The sequence below is a fragment of the Trichoplusia ni genome, chromosome 10, assembly GCF_003590095.1.
Source record: "Trichoplusia ni isolate ovarian cell line Hi5 chromosome 10, tn1, whole genome shotgun sequence".
Taxonomy (NCBI): domain Eukaryota; kingdom Metazoa; phylum Arthropoda; class Insecta; order Lepidoptera; family Noctuidae; genus Trichoplusia; species Trichoplusia ni.
In genome coordinates this window covers 11486725-11505713 of record NC_039487.1, presented here as the reverse complement: position 1 = coordinate 11505713, position 18989 = coordinate 11486725, and the positions used below count along the sequence as shown (strand labels likewise).

Here is an 18989-nt window from a genome sequence, read left to right as displayed (position 1 = left end):
GTACGGTATCGGGACCTTTTCCACTTTTAAATATTACTATTTCCGTTTTAGCCACATTATACGACAATTGGTGTTCAGCAGCATATTTCTCGCATATTGAGATTAGTTTTCTAAGGCCGTTGACCGAGGGGCTAAGCAACACCATGTCGTCCGCGTAACTAAGATTGTTTAGGCTAACACCTCCAATTCGACATCCGACTCTGGCGCTGCTCAGCTCCTCGATCAAGTCGTTTACATAAAGGTTGAAAAGAACTGGTGATGTCAAACCCCCCTGCCTTACACCACAGCTCAGTTTGTAGGTGTCTGATAGGGATTTGTCCCATCTTACTTGATTAACCTGATTTGCATACCAATATTGCAGCAATATGTTGCAATTGTTGCAGCTTGTGTGAACATTGCCTTATTTAATGAAGAGCGCAATTTTATTGACCACGCGCGGCGACGCAATAAGCTCTTGTTTATCACAAATTATTCAGTAACGATTGTGCGCTTACGCAGTGAATATGGCTGATAAAGGTACAAAATATTAATGAAAATACGTTAATAAATTATCCAAAAAGAAGTGTGTGAATAAATTGTTTAATTTTCAGTTGTGAAACTCTGCTGTAATACGATATTAAGACGCTATGGTACTGCCCCGGCTGCAAAACCGAATTCGGATTTTATACCGAAACAATATGTTGTAAGTTTATTCGATTAATTATTTTTCTTTTTCTATTTCATAATTTTTCATGTTAATTTATGTTTCAAGGATTTATTGTGAAAGTTTAATTAAGTGTAATAATATGTAGAATGTAAAACAAGCGGCGGGTAATTCTTTATTTTGTTTTTCGTTGTTATGACAGTTATTCTTTTTATATATTTTCTACATTTAATACTTGTAGGTATTTCTTAGATAAAAAACAGGAGTAGGTATATTATAAATAATATCTTTTGAAGATCGTTTAAATATTAATTTCAATTTAATTCACCGAATATTCAATTTCAATGAATATTACCCATAATTATTACATGGATCTTTTCTCCGATACTTTTCTTATTTATTTAATTTAATTTAGTTCAGGAGGTATGATGCTGCAGAGAGAGACTCGAAAAACTTTTAACCCAATTTTAGTTCCTCGGGGGTTAAAAATTCGTCGCTTTACAAAAATTAAATTCGTAGGGTCCATCGTACCAGAAGACGGAACAAGTGAAGTCGGCTCACATTCCCCCGGCGATGTACAACATCTACAAGCGGCCGCTGCTGCTGCACCAGGGTCACATGCAGTATCTGTTCGACCACGAGGGTCGCCGGTACCTGGACCTGTTCGGGGGCATCGTCACCGTCTCCGTGGGACACTGTCATCCGTAAGTTTTACCTTTTTTGAACCAGGTAAAGGACTTCTTTATCATTTAAATTTAATCTTACGGAAAATAATTTAATGATTGGTAGGACGCAAGAGAAGCGCAGCCCACGATCATCATCTCTGATGCCGATATATGTATCAAAGTGGTAAAGTCTGTTTAAATACTTGAAGTGGCACGGTTACACTGGGCCCCGATTCTACTATCTACAACGGCCGATGAATTAATGGCAATTAGATTTCTATTCTGTTAAGCATTTAGCTGACTTTATTTTTATTAATTTAACAACAAACACAATAATTGGTAATTTATATTATTGACGGTGAGTGTTCCGCCACGTGCGGAATTTTCAATTATAGTGTTTCACATTTTTACGTGACATACCTACCGGTTTCGCTATCACTCGTCACTCCAATACATTTAAGGAAACTTTCCATGATTCCTTTAACCTGACCTTTCAATGGCCATGAATTGAACCATGAATGCTATCCACTCTGTTAAATGTCATTGTACCTTTAAACAAGCATTGTTTACAGTTCAATCAACATATTTGAAAGTTAATTATTTAAATGCGTTTAAATGAAATCAGAAATCGGTAAAATTTTATTCTAGTCTTTCCGAAATAAATGTTAAGTGACGAAGTATTGTCAGTATTTGACACCTGGCGCAAAGTATTGTTCCGAAGGTCAGGTAGCTAACATGGAATTCGGCGGGCCTACCGCCACATCTGAAACTAATATTCGCTCTACCTACGCCTTTGTAATGCGCCGTAACGTTTCCACAACCATAATAACATATTACCTACTTTAAGTCGTGGTGCCAAATGCAGATGACCGTCATTGCAACAGCTCCTGTAAGCCAGGATCTACAACGAAAACCACCGAAACACTTTAGTTCGGTGTGTCGAAGCCCAGGGGAAAACATTAAACTGCCTTGGAACAAAGCACAGCTGTCTAGGTATAATCATAGTAGTTGTATATGAAGATTCCACCGTCTTACCAAAAACAAAAAAAAAGCAAAAAAATACGTTTTCTTTTCCTTCCGAACTTTACATATTAAATGGTCATTGTGTCGCAATCGCAATACACAAATATTATTTTACGTTAAATAGCGGTAGGCTAACAAAACAAAACTCAAAGTAAATAAGGTATTTGTGATAAGTGTAGGTATGTTTGTGACATTGTATCTCTTAAATGAATGAATCTATTTCGATAAGGTTTCATCTTTTGCCGTTTTAGGAAGGTGGTTGGGGCTCTGCAAGACCAGATCAACACTCTGTGGCACTGCACCAACATATATCGTCACCCGAAGATATATGAGTACGTTGAGTCGCTGGTATCGAAGTTCCCTGGAGATTTGAAGGTAGATTTATTAGTCCTAGACAACAAAACAGTTCAAAGGAAAAAAAAATCTACGTTTTTATACACTCACTTTCTTGTAGTTTATTTGTAGTTCCGGTTGGATTTTTTAAACTCAATTTTAAGGCACTCGCCGATAAGCTAATCGGCTGAAATTTTCAGGGTAGCTTCAAAACCCATGACAATGCAATTTACAACTATAAAAACGGCTGGATAGATTATGATAATTTGAATGGATTGACAATTAAAAACGTGGGAATTTTTAAATCTATTAATTTATTATTTATATCCTTTTTGAAACGTAAACCTACTTCATATCGCCTTCGCTTCTCTTATGGTTTCCAAGATTTATTTGATACAATGTTTAGTTAGGCATTCGTCTACTAATAGTGTGCATTCTGGGGCTACAGTGGGATGTTCGCTTTTAGGAGCATGACTGTGGCTATGGATGTATGGATGTTTGCACCTATTTCAAGCAAAAACCACTGAACGGATTTAGACGAAACTTGGTACGCACAAGTTTATAACCAGGATTAACCAGGACTATCCTTTGTGTGACATAGGATAGTTTTATCCCGATTTATTTTCCCATGGGATCGTTTTAGATTTGTTGCGGGCGGCAAAATACTTTCATGTCAAGTTCGAATAATGTAAAGTCTACGATCAACGCAGTATAGTATAATTATGCAGTTTAAATTATTTGTACAAAGAATTCAATCCAATATTGTGCTCACAAGGTGGACCTGTCACAAGGATCTTAAGGTCAACGTATAGGTTAATGCCCGCAGTTTTGTTTTAATTGGGTGTCTTTGTGCCTGTGACTTGAATGTTTGTGACAACCTCCGCGATACAAAGACAAAACTCTTTTGTGCCAGTATATTCTTATGAAAAATAAGTAGCTTAGTAAAAATAAATAAATGAAAAAAACGCACCGTAAACTTGCTTGGTATTAAGATTATTCGGTTTTTTAAACATAATAAGTGCATTTAATATGTGAATTCGTACCAAACTTAAAATACGTCAAAAAAAAAACTATACCTGTCTTTATTGCAATATTGTCACCTTTCGTTCTGTCATGGTATGGGCATGTTATGCGGAGGAATGAGTCATGTGGTGAGGAAGGTGTTGAGTATGGATGTGGATGGATATAGGGGAAGAGGACGACCAAGGAAACGATGGATTGATTCTGTGAAAGACGATACTTATGGCTATAAATAATGTTTCTTGTGAGATGACGTCAGAAAGGTTTGGAAGGAGAAGACATGTTACGCCAACCCCAAATAAGAATTGGGATAAGGGCAGGGGAATGATGATGATGATGACCTTTCGTTCTGTCTGATATAAGATCAGCAGTGTCTTTCAGTACCTTAGTTTATGAGTTACATCGCTTTGTGTATACTAAATGTTAACCTTTTCCAATTCTGAGGTTCTTTTATTTATAAACGTGACATAAAAATGGCTGACCTCTTAATAGTTACGAGATTATATCTTAATAACATAGTGCATAGGTATAAACAACAGAAATAGTTTAATACAAATCGTATCAGTTAAACATTGACATTGTTTTATGAATCTTTTCTTAATTTAGATAGGCAGGTAGGTAGTAGACACCAGCGGCTATGCCTCCTTCGATGCCCGTTTTCGGTGAAATGCATAATCTTGTATTTTGAATCGAAAAAAGGCATATCTATATGTAGTTCTAGGCTATCAATGATTCAAAAGCTTTTAATTCAAATAGGAGTTTTGCCAGGTTCTTTCAAAACTATACAATGATGGCTCTAGTTGCGCTCTTTCTCTGTGCTAAATTTATCAAAATCCATCATTAGGTTCATCATCATCTATACTCTATACTACTCGTTATATATAAAGCTGAAGAGTTTGTTTGAACGCGCTAATCTCAGGAACAACTGGTTTAAATTGAAAAAATATTTATCTGTTGAATAGATCATTCATCGAGGAAGCATCACGCTGCGACTTATAGGAGCGAAGATGCAATGGAAAATGTGGAAAAAGCAGGGAAAATTATTCATCTTCGAGGGCTTTCTTAACTTATATCTTGTAACCACGCGGACGAAGTCGCGGGCAACAGCTAGTATGAGATAAACAAAAAAATACGTAATGCAATATTTTTAGAAAATCTGTCTATAGACATCTTTTGTCCATTTAGATTTGGTCTCGGTTTGAGTACCTAATATCTGAGATTATAAGTTCTTCATTAACACGCTTTTTTTATTTGTATTTCGAGTTTATACTGGTTATTCTTATAACGGTCTTCGCAGCTGTCATCGTCATAAGTTTCATGACTATTTGTTGCCAGATAACCTGTAACAATATAAGTGTCAACATGTTTTGTGACCTAGAACTAGGCATCAAGATTCAAGAGCGCATCGAGGGTCTACGTAATACTAAGTTTAATCAAAACAACTCTTATCACACTTTATAGAGGCAATTCATTATGTATCTGTGTATACGTTATTATGTACGCTTTTATTATGCTTTTAGGTTTTTCCAAAAATCACAGTTTAACTACTAATATTTATACTCTAATCTGTACTCACATTGTTGCTATGAAGAGTTTATTTCTTTACCTGTATCGCGAGTTCGACTCGCACTTGACCGTTTTTTTTCTTTTGTAAACTCGAAATCCTGAGGGGTAAGAACAAAATGAATAATTCATAGATTAAAAAATTCCGGTCCAACCGTTTTTATTGGTAGTAAATTTCATTGTCATCGTATTTGAAGCTACCCTGAAAATTTCTTTGAAGTACCTTAAAATTGAGTTGCAAAAATCCATCCGGAACGATAAAAAAACAAGAAAAGTGAATGTATAAAAACGTCGGAAAATAAATCAACTTGCAGGTAGTATACCTCGTGAACAGTGGGTCGGAAGCCAACGACCTGGCCACTGTCCTGGCGAAGGCCTACACAGGGAACCTGGACGTGGTCTCCCTCCAGAGCAGCTACCACGGCTACTCCTCATCCCTGATGGGGCTGACGGCCACGCAGTCCTACAGGATGCCGCTACCCGTGCCTCCCGGTTTCTACCACGTAAGTAAGCTGATCAAGTATGTTTTATCCATACTATTCTTAAAATTCCCTTATGTATTTGCTCAACAGATGGCGTTAAGGTAAGTGAAGGTAAAACTTAAAGTTTAAATTGAAAAGAAACGCGTCAAGTTCGATATATAAAAATGGAATACAGTATATTTGACGGGCCTGTTGGTCTAGTGGTTAGTGAACCTGACTGCTATACCGGAGATCGTGGGTTCAATTCCCGCCCAGGATTAATGTTGTGTGATGAGCATGATCATTTGTTCTGGTGTCTGGGTGTAATTTATCTATAACATGTATGTATTTAGAAATATATAAGTAAGTTTATCAGTTGTCTGGTTACCATACCACAAGCTCTGCTTAGCTTGGGATCAGATAACCGTAAAAACCGATAAAGAATAAATTCTCTGTGTTTTAACTATTCCTAATTAGTTAAACACATTATTTATAAAATAAAATAAGTATTCTATATGTGGTTTCTATAACAAGGTTGGGAACCTATGGTATTAAATAATTGGTTATTAAATATGTAAGTGTATTTGAAAGTACCTAAACAAAACTGACACCCGTGACACAATAAGAAGCTAAAAATTGTATTAAGGTAGATTTTTTTATTAAATGGTACAACAGTTTACTCACGCGTATTTATCGGGATTGCACGACTAGTTTCGGACCTAACCGTGAAGTCCTTAATCATGAGCTGACGTGGAGGGGTCGCGAGTTGAACTTGTGACCCCGTCGCGTCAGTCAGTCAAATATAATCTGTCAGTGACAAATGTATCGTGTGTGTGTCACCAGACCATGCTGCCGGACCCGTACCGCGGCATCTGGGGCGGGTGCCGCGACTCGCTGTCGCAGGTGGCGGGCGCGTGCGCCTGTCCCGGCGACTGCGTCACCTCCGACAAATACATCCACCAGCTTAACGAGGTAACCTAGTTTTTTACGACGTAAAATGCTTTAACGCCTAGGCCCTAGGGCATAGCATGGACTCTCGCCGACCCAAAACACCCCTTTTACAACCTAAGCCAGAGCCATCGGGATTTTCTGCCCAACTGTTCCCGGAACATACAAAATCAACAATTCTTTACTGCCAGCAGTCCCCCACTGAGCATACGCTGTTTTTATGTGCGCTATCAGTACCTAGGCCCGGTGACGTGACATTTTTAAAAGCCGTAGTGGTGATCAAATTTTTCATTTCCATTCCTTTTTCTTATTCTTGTCCTTTTATTTACAATTAATAGTCAATTTTTGTATGTTTTTATGTGCCATACCGGCGAAATAAATGTATTTTCTTTCTTTCTTTACTTGTCATTTGAGCAGTTTGGAAAAGAGGTGTCATGTAAAATTGCACAACAAAATATTGACTTAAGTGCTCTGTGCGTTCTGTGCGTTCTGTGCCAATATCATTCATTTTTTTAGTACTTCAAGTACCAGTAGTCTTATTAACTCAATCTTTTGTCTAGCTGCTGGAGAACTCGATCCCTGCGGGTCGCCTCGCTGCTCTCTTCGCGGAGTCCATTCAGGGAGTAAACGGGACCGTCCAATTCCCCAAGGGTTACTTGAAGAAGGCTCACCAGCTTGTCAAGAAATACGGCGGCTTGTACGTCGCCGATGAAGTAAGTTAACTCTTAAAAGACTGTAGAAGCGTGAGAACAAAAGATTTTATCACTATTAGCCAAGATCGTCATCTTTCTTACTATTCTGCCAGTTATCGAGAGCGTTTTATGTAAATACATGTTTGGCTTCTTATTCAAACAAGTGGCTCTTTTTTTCTAAGGCAGGGATCTTCCTGTCACGTCCTGTCCTTATGGACACCTCGTAACAGGCAGTTTAATTTTACTGGCAATTTGGTCCAATACTGAAAGCATTACTATACTATTCAGCTTGTAGGTATGAGATGGCTGACTACAGTAGAGCTTTGGCCTCTCTTACAGAATTGCTTTAAGTATAATACAATATAAATACCTTTTTTTATGTTCCAGGTTCAAACAGGTTTTGGTCGCACAGGTGACGCTTTCTGGGGTTTCGAGAACCATGGAGTGATACCAGACATAGTTACCATGGCTAAAGGTATCGGCAATGGGTTCCCGATGGCGGCCGTGGTCACTACCAAGGAAATCGCTGCCGCTCACGCAAAGGCGACGTACTTCAACACCTTTGGTGGCAATCCTATGGCTGCGGCTGTCGGTCAAGCAGTTTTAGAAGTGAGTTATGAACATACAGCAAATTAAGTTGTTGGCAAGTCACAATAATCATAAAAACGTTTTTTTTTAATTATGCATATTGAATTTGAGTTTAAAATTAGTAATAGGTAGATATTGTTTTCTATTACTAATTTGAAATACCTACATACAAATCAGTACGATACAAAATTTACTCGTTCGACGTCGTCACACATGTAGTGAGAAATGCCGACGATCTATTATGACTATTATTACGATTGATCTGGTAAGACCCCTCTGCTGGGTAAAGCACCCCCACTGACTTCTTGTATATCTACGTTTTTTTGCAATTTCTGGCCACATGCGCTCCGTATATCTGATGAGAACGTCACATCAACTTCGTCAGGGAAAATTTTCTTGATTTACAAATTTACTAAACAATGTATTTTCTACACATGCGCGTGTAATCAACATGATCTTATCAATTTGCAATTATTTTGACCTCGGGAAGCACGTGCTTGACCTTGCTTGTCAGTATTTCATTGTACCTAATGAGATAACACTGTTAGTGCTTTATTTACTGATATTTAAATATATTTCGATAATAGTTGCTATTTGTTTTCTGGCGTCAAAGTAATTTTAAAGAAGAGATAGTTGTTTTACATTTTTATTTTTAAATTTGACAGAAGTGTACAAAAATCGGTCAGGTAATTTGGTCTGCTACTTTACTTCAGATTTTACGCGTAGGTAGGCGATAATAGTTACTCCAGGATGCGTTTCAACCGGTCCAGCGGAAGTGTCCGAAAAGGCTTCCGCGGACCCGGTACACAAAGGGCAAAGGAAGGAACAGTGGTGGGTGTTTTTATTCAGCAAAGGCTGAATCATTTTTCCACTCGACCCAAATCGAGAGGAGATTGTGACCACCCCTTACACAAAATATTGTTGTATTTTTGGAACCAAGAAGGCGCACTAACTGTCTCTATTAATTTCGCAACGGCAACAACCAAACCTTCAAGGTGACGTGATAGGTACCTTCCTAGGATAGGTAGGCCTACAAAAAGAGAAATATTTATTATGGTAAGCAATTTAAAACGTTTTACTTTTCAGGTAATCGAAGAGGAGGAATTACAGAAAAACTGCAAAGATATTGGGGCGTATTTCGTAGAGCAGCTTGTACAGTTACAAGGAGTACATCCAGTGATCGGTGATGTCCGGGGCAAAGGCTTGATGCTGGGCATAGAGTTCGTGAAGCCAGGGACCAAGGACGCGCTGCCAGTCGCCGAGGTGTCAGAAATACATGAGAACATGAAGGATTTGGGTGTGCTCATTGGTCGCGGAGGACGATGGAGTAATGTAAGTGTTTCTTAATTTTTCCAGAGGTTTCTAGAGTGTAATTTTGTTGTTACTCGTAACAATATTTGTGAAAATCATGGCTGTATTAAAAAATAAACACCCACGAGGGAATTAATTCATGTGTGAAATCAGATCCTAAAACTGCAACGTAATTAATTTCGCAATCATAACACAACGGTCATTCTTGAAAAATATTAAATCCTGGTTTGTATTTTTTGTTATTATTTAATGTTTATTTTTTTTGCAGGTTTTAAGGATTAAGCCACCTATGTGCGTTAACAAACAAGATGTGGACTTTACTGTAACCGTATTAGATCAAGCTATCAAGGAATATATGAATAATAAAAAATAATTCTCAAAGGCTGTTTTTTTTTACTGTCAACATTTAAAAAATTGTAGGGGGATAACCCTGTGCTGTAAATTAATTTAGAGTGATGGTAAAGTTGCTATTGACACAAAAACATTCGACTGTTTTCTTCCCTGAAACTCGGGACTCCGATATACAAGCTAGGTTTAGGCACCTGTAAAAATGAAATATATCTTAAGTTAATGAGGAATAGTGTAACATACTTGATGATTAAAGCAATCATTGTTAAGGAAAACAAATAATATTCATTTTAAGAAACGTTTTGAACCATGACTTTTCCTATTTTACAGGATAGATCATACTAAAGGTAAATAAAATTGTTATTCATTTTATTAAAGTAGAAATATCTTAAACCCATACTAGCAGTTAAGGGTAATTGTGTGAATAACTGTTATATAGGTTAACAGAAAATTATAAAGAGTTCATAGTTAGGTCTTTGTAGTTATACCGTTTGTAAACTATTAGAAAATAACAATATTGTAATAATAATTCCTTAATTTTTAGGATAAAGAATATTATTTGATTTTATTGTAAAACAATATTAAAGAAAATTGAACATATCATTTTTTTCATAACATGTCGATGTTTCTAAACTCACGAACACTTTGACAATTGATTGACATTGACTTGACGTCTGTCTTAACACAGATGTGCCGGTTTGTTATTTATAAAACTAGTTGAGGCTAATTAGTCCGATTGCATTGTATTTCACCGCTCAGTGTTAAATTAGTTGTTATTGTAACACATTTTAGTCAAAAATATCGGTGAAGGTGCGACTTAAACGTAGACATGGCTTTTAAATGCCAAGAAGACAGCTATTTGACAGAGGTACTAGAATAAACACATTATCTGAATATTCTGTATATTCTCAAGATAAAACATTTATTTTGAATACGGGAATGTATATAAAATCTCTTATAAACTAACTACTAGAACATTCGTGCCCTTGACGCTTATTTTTACTTTTGATTGAATTTAAATGTTTTGGTTACCCTTAGTAAATATTTAAAATTGTTGGTATGCGCAATATTCTCATACATTTGTCTATAAGAGGTTATAAAAAATAGTGACTACCTATTTAAAGCGTTATTTCTATCGTCCTTCAATTTATTTCTATCTATTCTACAAAAATATATAACTAATGGTTTCTATTACCTAGAACATGACTGAAAATAATGTGGTTAATAAATACAGGTTAGATTAGACCTGTATGTTGGCGTAAGTAATAAACCAAGGAATATCTGGCATAGCATACATTGTCTATTCATGATATCTAAGACTTACACAGACACTTGATAAGATTAAAAATGTGATAATTTAGGTATGAAATTATTTGTTACGAACTCAAATTTGGAAACATTACAATAATGATTGTTGAAAAAGTAATTAAGAGAATTGTTTTAGCAGAGCACCTTCTATCTTATTTTATACATGTAGTAGAAACTACCATTTAATAAAAGTTTAAAATAAAACTCAGAATTTTAATTTATTTAATTACTTAATGTATTGTAACATACATAAGTACCATAGATGCCAAAAGGCAGTATGCATACCATGTTTAGGTAGAAGCAGAAAATAAAAAAAATAAAAAAAACATTTATTCAAATGAATCTATTAAGTAGCAGATTTGACAGCACCCAGATCCACATACCCTTCATGTCTTTGTAAGAGCACTTGTTACATAAAAATGTAAGCCTGTTTTAAAAACTATGTTTTTTAACTTATTTTATAATAGATATGCCTCTATTACTTTTCCAGTACACATCAATAGTATTGAAATGTGAACCTACTACAGAGCCGATTGTTGACTATGGGAAGATAACTAAATTTGAAGGATATAAAGTCACATTGGAAAATACTATACTGTTTCCAGCGGGTGGCGGTCAGGTTAGTTGTGTAATAAATAATGTGCTGCTAAAGGACATAAAAAATAGATTACTTCATGTATTTTAAGAAGTGAGGCCTCTGAAAGAACCTAGAATAATTTGGGATCCTTAACAAAAGTAAGTTCTTCTGCCTGTTATGTTCACAAATATACCACACTCAATTTTAATGAAGTGTGGGTTGTGACTATTAATCATGACTAATTTTTTTTACACAATTTAAAAAAAAACATATTATTTACATTTATATTGATTGAATATTTTGATCAATATAATAAAAAGGAGGTTTTATTAAAGTAAGACTTTAACTCTTTAGCCTCATGATGTTGGCTGGTTGAATGATACAGAAGTGTTACAAGTCCTGCGTAAAGGTGAGCAGGCTCTGCACTTTGTGAGGGAGCCACTGGCAGAAGGTACTGTTGTCAATCAGAGACTTCACTGGGACCGACGCTTTGATCATATGCAGCAACACTCAGGTACTTAAATGTTTGTTCCTTTTCTAAAATGGCGTAAAATTATAGTCATAAGTAATGTAGGTCAAGTAGTTGCGAGCTCGAAAAATAAAAACAAAACAGACAAACCAAATCAATAGCAAAGTGACATTTTAATTTTATTAAATACTAGTTTAGACGTGAAAGCGTAACAGACAGACAGACAGAGTTACTTTCGCATTTATAATATTAGTAGGGACTAGCGGTAGCGCGCGACTCCACTCGCAAGCAATATCGTTGTAAAGCATAATCCGTAATCCATAGTTCTTTAAGTTAATTAATGCAAACCCTTTGTTACTTCGAATCCTTTCAAGAATATGTGTGTGAAGTATCACCACGATCGGTTAAATATTGTTCGCGTGAAAGCATAACTAACGAACTAACATTCACATTTATAATACTAGCTCCTGCCCGCGACTTCGTTCCCGTGGGTAGAAGGTATAAGTTATGATTTATACCTGCCCTGTTTTTTCCCCACTTTCCATTGTACCTATCTTCGCTCCTATTAGTCGCAGCGTGATGGTTTATAGCCTAAAGCCTTCCTCGATGAATGGTTTATTCAACACAAAAAGAATTTTTCAATTTGGCCCTGTAGTTCCTGAGATTAGCGCGTTCAAACAAACAAACAAAGAAACAAACTCTTCTGCTTTATATATTAGTATAGAGTATAGATTAGTAGGGATACCTTCTAACAAATTACGTATTACCAGTTATTGACTCAAGGCTCTTTGTTACGGGAGTTCCCCGATTTTAATACAACGCCGACATGAGACAGTCTTTACCTCAAGCGAAATCTCGAGAAAACCCAAACCTAATATAGAACTGGTTAAAGTGGTATATGCATAAATAGAAATACATTGTGTTCATGGGTTATAAGTTTAGTTAAGTAACAAATAGAATTAATCATACTGTTTTTCAATATGTTATAGATATAAGTTGTGAATGCTTAACTGTCGCATTAGGCATTGCTGGTCATCCATCTCATTAATGAACGTAACGTTGCTACACTGAATGATGTTTTAAAATAAAAAAAACGTATTCAATATTTTTTGAAGAATACCCTATTCCGTATTGACCCCAAAAAACAAACCGTAATTAACATTTCAGGTCAGCATTTACTGTCCGCTATATTAGAGAAAGAACACAATCTACCCACGACGAGCTGGTGGCTCGGCGTCGACGAGAGCTACATCGAGCTGGACGCGAAGGAAATCACCGATGACGTCATCCAGGCCACGGAGGACAAGTGCAATGAACTCATCAGGAAGGCTGTGCCCGTCGACGTCAAGTTCTATAAGGCCTGTGACTCGGCACTGGATCAGGTGACGTATCCTAAACAAGCAGTAATAAGCCCTCATTTTCAGTAAAATAATATGTTCTACTTTGCATCATCACAAATTTCCAGGAAAGCAGTAAATTTCGTATCTATTCCTATGTGATACTGATAGCTACTACTATGCCCGTGGGACTGCCAAGTCAAATGTGGATTGTAATCACACAATATCGTCTAATGTGAATAATAAAAAAAAGTTGAAATCGGTAAGGCAACATTATGAGGAAACCGGCACATCTGAGAATTTTTCAAAGGTTTATAAAACCACGTCAAAGGCGGTTTGAACTCTTGACGGTCTAGCCATTCGATAAGAAGACGTTGTGATCCTTTATTTATTTAATTTTTCCCATTCCAGGCACACACCAGAGGCCTGCCCGAGGACTGTACAGACACTATCAGAATCATTTGCATCCGGAAAATCGACGAGAACATGTGCTGTGGCACCCACGTCTCTAATCTCAGGTACTATCGAGTGACCTTGTTTGCACACTGAAATATAGACCTTGCGGTAGGGTGTATTAGGTTTCTTTTCCACATTTTTCACACAACGCCATCTAGTCTCAAACTAAGCAAAGCTTGTATTATGAGTAGTAGGCAACTGATAATCATACTTACATATTTCTAAATAAATAAATTACACCGACACAGAATGAGATTCCGGTTGGGAATGAATCATTTTACTATTTCAGTGAGCTGCAGATGATAAAGCTGATTGGGACGGAACCCGGTAAGAAAGGAAAAACGAATCTAAAGTTCCTCGTGGGGAACAGAGTCACTAGAACCTTCCAGAAAATGCTTCAGAGAGAGAGGGTTTTGACAGGCTTACTTAAGTAAGTTATAAACATTTTAATAAGAAGACAAACTTGAAAGAAGTGTCTGTATGTCTGGTATATGCTGATGCCCTGAATGAACGCATAACTTCTTTTTAACCAACGGCTTTAGAGGAAGGGTCATATGAGACGGGGAAAAGCAAATTTAAATCTAAATTTAGAAACAAAACTATGTGTATCAATTTATTTTAATGGATACAACCTTAATATATCCGTTAATGGTGAATTAAGCATCTAGACTTTGCCTTCTCTAAGTAGTGTTTGTTATTCCAAAAAGAAAATGTATATTTAAAATCATCTAACTGACATACTTAATGAATTTTGACTTTTCTTAACTTAAACACGTATGTTAAAATTCCAGAAACGAACCAACACGACACGCAGACCTCATTTACAAGCTACAGAAGAATCTTAAACTCACAAACAAATGCCTGCAAAGTGTACTAATAGATCTGGCCGTGTATGAAGCGGACAAAATAAGGAGTACCGTGCCTGTACCAAAGTACGTTATCATGTTCAAGAAAGAGGCGACTCCTGAATTCAACCGCGCTATACTCAAAGGCTTGGAAGGAACAGACATGTTCATATTCCTCGCATCTGAAGAACCTGATAAACCGAATGAAGGTCAGATCATTATACAAGGCCCTGTGGAACACTGTGATGCTTTAGGCACTAAGTAAGTCAATTTGAAAGATAATAAGCTATATTTAAAATCAACTTATCTTTGTACTGTGCAGAACTTACGTAGAAGTTTTGTGTGTTACTACAGCTTTTATGTTCACAAAATTACCTAATATTAGCTCACGAATTCGTATCACCGCGCGCAGTGATCAGTTGAACTGTAGGTCACTAGAGTTGTTTGAACCATTTCAAGACCGATTTGAAACCAGATAGACCAGTTTTGGGAGTATGCCTGCTGTGGAATCTATCGATATTAGTCCTTTGTGTGACTATAAACGTGAAAAATGCAAATGTCACTTTGACAGCGATATTGCAAATTTTTCCCTTCGTGTGGCCATTTTTTTTCGACAATTTCTTGTCTTTACTATAGCCATTAATGAATTAATTTTGTTTCAGAATAACAGATCTGTTAAAAGGCCGGGGCGCGTTCAAGAATGGCAGGTTCCAAGGCAAGGCTGGAGATTTGTCGGCAATGAGCAAATGCAAACGATTGATCGAAGATTACTTTAATAACTTAAAATAGACATAATAAAGTAGTCGTATTACATAATGTATGGTTTTATTGTAGTTTAAAAAACTATGAAATGCTACTGATTACATGAATATTGGTTGAATTATTATAATATTGTGCTCATCATAATGAGTTCGTAGAATATTGTGTCGCTGAGGAAATGAGATGCCGTTATACGTATTGTAGTTCGCCATCTCACTTCCACATTACTCATAGAAGTTGCGAGAGTAAAATGAGTTTTATAGCTTACAAGATAGAGTTTAAAATTGTAACTTAATTGTGTCCTCTCAGCATTTATTGTTACATCTAAACTAATTTTATTATTCCTATGTAGTTTATAAACTAAGACGGTAAGGAATGAATAGTTTTAAATAAATAATAAACTAAACTACCCATAGACAATAAATAGGTAAGTATAATATACTCCTACAGATTATACATTGAATTCCAATATTATATTTATATGAACATACAAATGCAGATATAAAAAGTATCCTCTACCATTGAATACACTTACAAAATTTATAAATGCTGTTATTGCACTTAGTGACAGATTATATAAGTAGTAAATTCTGTCTTTGGCCTTTACTTTAAAGTAGATTCACTCAAAAGTGGACTTTTAATCTATTGATCGAAAGCTCACAACAGCTTGACTGAGTCAGAAAATATATCTTCGTAAGGCAATGATGATCAAACATTTATAGACATTATGACCATAGTTTAAAAGTCTATTTTCAAGTGCACTGCCATATACCTGTATAGTGAGCAGATATTATATATTACTGCTTTCTAGAATACGCAACTTAATCTTCTTTACAATCGATGGTGTTAGAAGCGTTGATACTAGCGATCAGCTTTTCAATGCCAAGATTGGTCCAGTCTTGTGTGACGTCATCTAGATAGTTGTCAAAGTCGACGAGATCCTTCTGCACACCTCGCTGCAGTAAATGGGATACAGTATCCAACACGTATCGGGAATCTGGAAATTGAAATTAAGGAAATTATTATATGACTATAGTAAGTACGCGACGAGATAAAAAACGTAAACAAGCAGACCATTACTGAGTTACATTGCAATTATGCAATAGCGAGGGATTATTATCCCTGTGATCTGAGTTGAGCCCTGAGTTGGTCGATGACAGCTGTCGCTATGTGTTTCGTGGTACAAGAAAGCAGTCAGTACGGCAGTTGTCAACATTTGGTCCGCCATGGTGTGATCAAGTTCATTCCTTCATTTTTGTCAAAATTCGAGCTTTATTATCATTTATTCCAATAAAAATGCTATGAACCCCTGAAAATTTGTTTACGTTCTTTATCTCGACTCGATTGTTTTTTCCTAACTAGTCCCGCATTAAGTAACTTAATCCTTGTGTAGCAGACATCCACAAAGCCATTAAGGACTAGCTGTAACGGATCACACAAATGCTTGTCCCAAACGGGGATCGCGAGCGACACGTCGCGCTCAGTGGATTTGGCGCGGTAACCTCAACCACTCGGCTATCAGGGCAGTCAAAGAATACAAGTACTTAGCTTCAAAATGTGCAAAAAAATATTATTTACATATTGAGCTAAGCTAAGCCTGCTCAACATGCCACTGTATGGGTTATAATCAATTAGTTTCCCATGCCAATTAGCATTCTGCGATATGCAAACAAGCATGTCTTTGAGCATGTTTTAATGTTTGTAAATTGTTTTAATTAGGTACTCTTTACTATATATTTATCTTAGTTTATTTACATTATATTATTATCTATAATTCTTCTATCAATCAATCTATTATTAAGTTTCGATGAAACTCGAGAATGGCTGAACTAATTTAGCTTATTTTAGTCTTGAAACATCCTTAGCTATCCTGAGAATATGTAAATGGTGAGAAAATATGGAAAAATTGTGAAAAAACAAGTACTACACGGGTATAACCGCGAGAAACAGCTAGTCATTAATAGACTTGTGAACCTTTTACATTTGGTATGGTTTGTTAAATTCATCATTTTCATTGACAGCAGTCGCAGAGCTTAACTTATATTTAACGGAATTCATAATCCACAATTACATGGTAAACAATAGTATTGTGTTATAAACTTACGGAAACCAAACCGGTTCTGATCTACGGGCTTCCACTTGCCCTCAACAAAGGTGTGCATTCTCAGAGCAGACGTGACCAGATGCTGCATCATCTTTCTGTTATCAATCTGGAATGAAGTTACATATCATATTAATATTTTCAGCCTTAGAAATCCCATGTTCCGGCTAAAGACTTAAGGTCAACTTTCTCAGGTTTCTAAAAAAAGAAAGCAAAACTGAACAATATTAGTTAAGGTTGTACAATTCATCATCTATCACCAGGCTGTATTTCATGACGCTTAATAAACAGTTGAAATTTTTACAGATAATGTATTTCGGTTGCCACTAATTTTTATATTTAATAATAAATAAAAACAACCTAAGCCATGTTTGGTATATGTTGTCTTTTAGCCAAAAGTTTTGTTGTACCAAAATCTCTGATGAGTGTGACTCAAATAAGTACTATTATGATTGGTTGTCAAAAAGAGGTGACATCTTACCACAACAAATACAGCTGACGGGAAGTGCTCAACTATTTTCTCTGCAATCTTTTGTCCCGGACATTTGTCCGTGGTATTATCTTTGAAGTTCTCGCAAGCAGCATAGTAGCCTGCTATTATGCGGTTGTTAGTCTGAGCTAAAGTTTCAATCTGAAAAAAATAATAACTTTACCTTATTACTGCCCTCAAGCAGCTCAAATTATTGAGTTTGTCTATCTCGCCTTAAATACAAGGAGTATAATTTCAAAGGCCATGTTTAATTAGTTAAAAATAATAATTAATAATTTTGAAGATCATTTAGTGCAATTTGCAACCAGAACCTGACTATTCATCTTCATAAAGTATTGATTTTTATGTTCAGGTATTTGTGTTCTCCAACATAAATAATATTTCTTGTAACTTAATAGTCAGGAATTCTTGGCTAAGGTCTCTACAGTCTATATTAAATGTAACCTTTTTGTTTGTATATTAAACTCACCTGTGTCAGCGCTACTTCTGCCATCGGTGACACATAGTGGTTGATGTGGAACAGCGGCACGGTATCAACGATATCCACATCTTGGTTCTTAGCTCCATCCCTAATTTTAGTGGCGTCCGCCAACAGTACCCCGTTGACCGCACAATGCGGGTATTTAGCAGCATGTAGTATAATTTTAGCATAAGCCGAAGTTTCGAATGATATTTCTCCCATGGTTTTAATAGAAGTTACCGTAAATATTGAATTAAATTATAGTAAAATGTCTGCGCAAGTGTGCACTAAGCCACTAATGACGAGCCGATATTGATCGATTTCGACGGGCTTATAATTTGACAAGGTATACATTTGTGTCATGTAGATGACAAAATAATTGCCACTCAAATAAGTTCTCACTGTTCTCTGTTTATATTTATTTATGTGTTTTCCGATTAGGTAATCAGACCAGACTAATACTTACTGTTTTCAAAACTGTTTTCAAAAAAATCTTATTCGAGTGCTGTGCGGGTATTTCGATTTTCAATTCATTGTTTTCTGTAAAAAATATTAAAGAAATGGTTTTTAAACGAAAAATTACACTTGACAG

The 18989-nt window shown here is 36.1% G+C and overlaps 3 protein-coding genes across 3 annotated transcripts; 2 read left to right on the top strand and 1 right to left on the bottom strand.

Annotated features, from left to right (window-relative positions):
* Positions 1–422: 422 nt before the first annotated feature.
* LOC113498037 (alanine--glyoxylate aminotransferase 2, mitochondrial) lies at positions 423–9628 on the top strand. The gene is made up of 10 exons (XM_026877925.1): positions 423–516; positions 591–682; positions 1163–1347; positions 2583–2706; positions 5562–5750; positions 6552–6680; positions 7217–7369; positions 7736–7957; positions 9023–9268; positions 9516–9628. The coding sequence occupies exons 1-10, from the start codon at positions 504–506 to the stop codon at positions 9618–9620; spliced, it is 1458 nt and encodes a 485-aa protein (XP_026733726.1). The 5' UTR covers positions 423–503; the 3' UTR covers positions 9621–9628.
* A 633-nt stretch (positions 9629–10261) lies between these two features.
* On the top strand, positions 10262–15403 carry LOC113498042 (alanyl-tRNA editing protein Aarsd1). The gene is made up of 8 exons (XM_026877932.1): positions 10262–10463; positions 11394–11522; positions 11835–11994; positions 13117–13331; positions 13698–13804; positions 14032–14172; positions 14534–14848; positions 15250–15403. Exons 1-8 carry the CDS (start codon positions 10425–10427, stop codon positions 15374–15376), a joined length of 1233 nt encoding a protein of 410 aa, XP_026733733.1. The 5' UTR covers positions 10262–10424; the 3' UTR covers positions 15377–15403.
* LOC113498052 (ER membrane protein complex subunit 8/9 homolog) lies at positions 15396–18864 on the bottom strand. Its single transcript, XM_026877953.1, has 4 exons — positions 18407–18864; positions 17929–18078; positions 17451–17556; positions 15396–16343 (listed from the first exon to the last, which is right to left on the bottom strand). Exons 1-4 carry the CDS (start codon positions 18617–18619, stop codon positions 16168–16170), a joined length of 645 nt encoding a protein of 214 aa, XP_026733754.1. The 5' UTR covers positions 18620–18864; the 3' UTR covers positions 15396–16167.
* Positions 18865–18989: the final 125 nt, after the last annotated feature.

What these genes read in the sequence shown, in the direction of transcription:
- LOC113498042 (XM_026877932.1), top strand. Translation starts at nt 10,425, where the DNA reads ATGGCTTTTAAATGCCAAGAAGACAGCTATTTGACAGAG. An exon ending in TTCCAGCGGGTGGCGGTCAG is followed by an intron (nt 11,523 to 11,834) that starts GTTAGTTGTGTA and finishes TTAACTCTTTAG; the next exon opens with CCTCATGATGTTGGCTGGTT. An exon ending in TCATATGCAGCAACACTCAG is followed by an intron (nt 11,995 to 13,116) that starts GTACTTAAATGT and finishes TTAACATTTCAG; the next exon opens with GTCAGCATTTACTGTCCGCT.
- LOC113498037 (XM_026877925.1), top strand. An exon ending in TCCGTGGGACACTGTCATCC is followed by an intron (nt 1,348 to 2,582) that starts GTAAGTTTTACC and finishes TTGCCGTTTTAG; the next exon opens with GAAGGTGGTTGGGGCTCTGC. An exon ending in GCGGAGGACGATGGAGTAAT is followed by an intron (nt 9,269 to 9,515) that starts GTAAGTGTTTCT and finishes TTTTTTTTGCAG; the next exon opens with GTTTTAAGGATTAAGCCACC.
- LOC113498052 (XM_026877953.1), bottom strand. Translation starts at nt 18,619, where the DNA reads ATGGGAGAAATATCATTCGAAACTTCGGCTTATGCTAAAATTATACTA. An exon ending in CAGAAGTAGCGCTGACACAG is followed by an intron (nt 18,079 to 18,406) that starts GTGAGTTTAATA and finishes TATTTTTTTCAG; the next exon opens with ATTGAAACTTTAGCTCAGAC. An exon ending in TCAGAACCGGTTTGGTTTCC is followed by an intron (nt 16,344 to 17,450) that starts GTAAGTTTATAA and finishes TTCAATTTCCAG; the next exon opens with ATTCCCGATACGTGTTGGAT.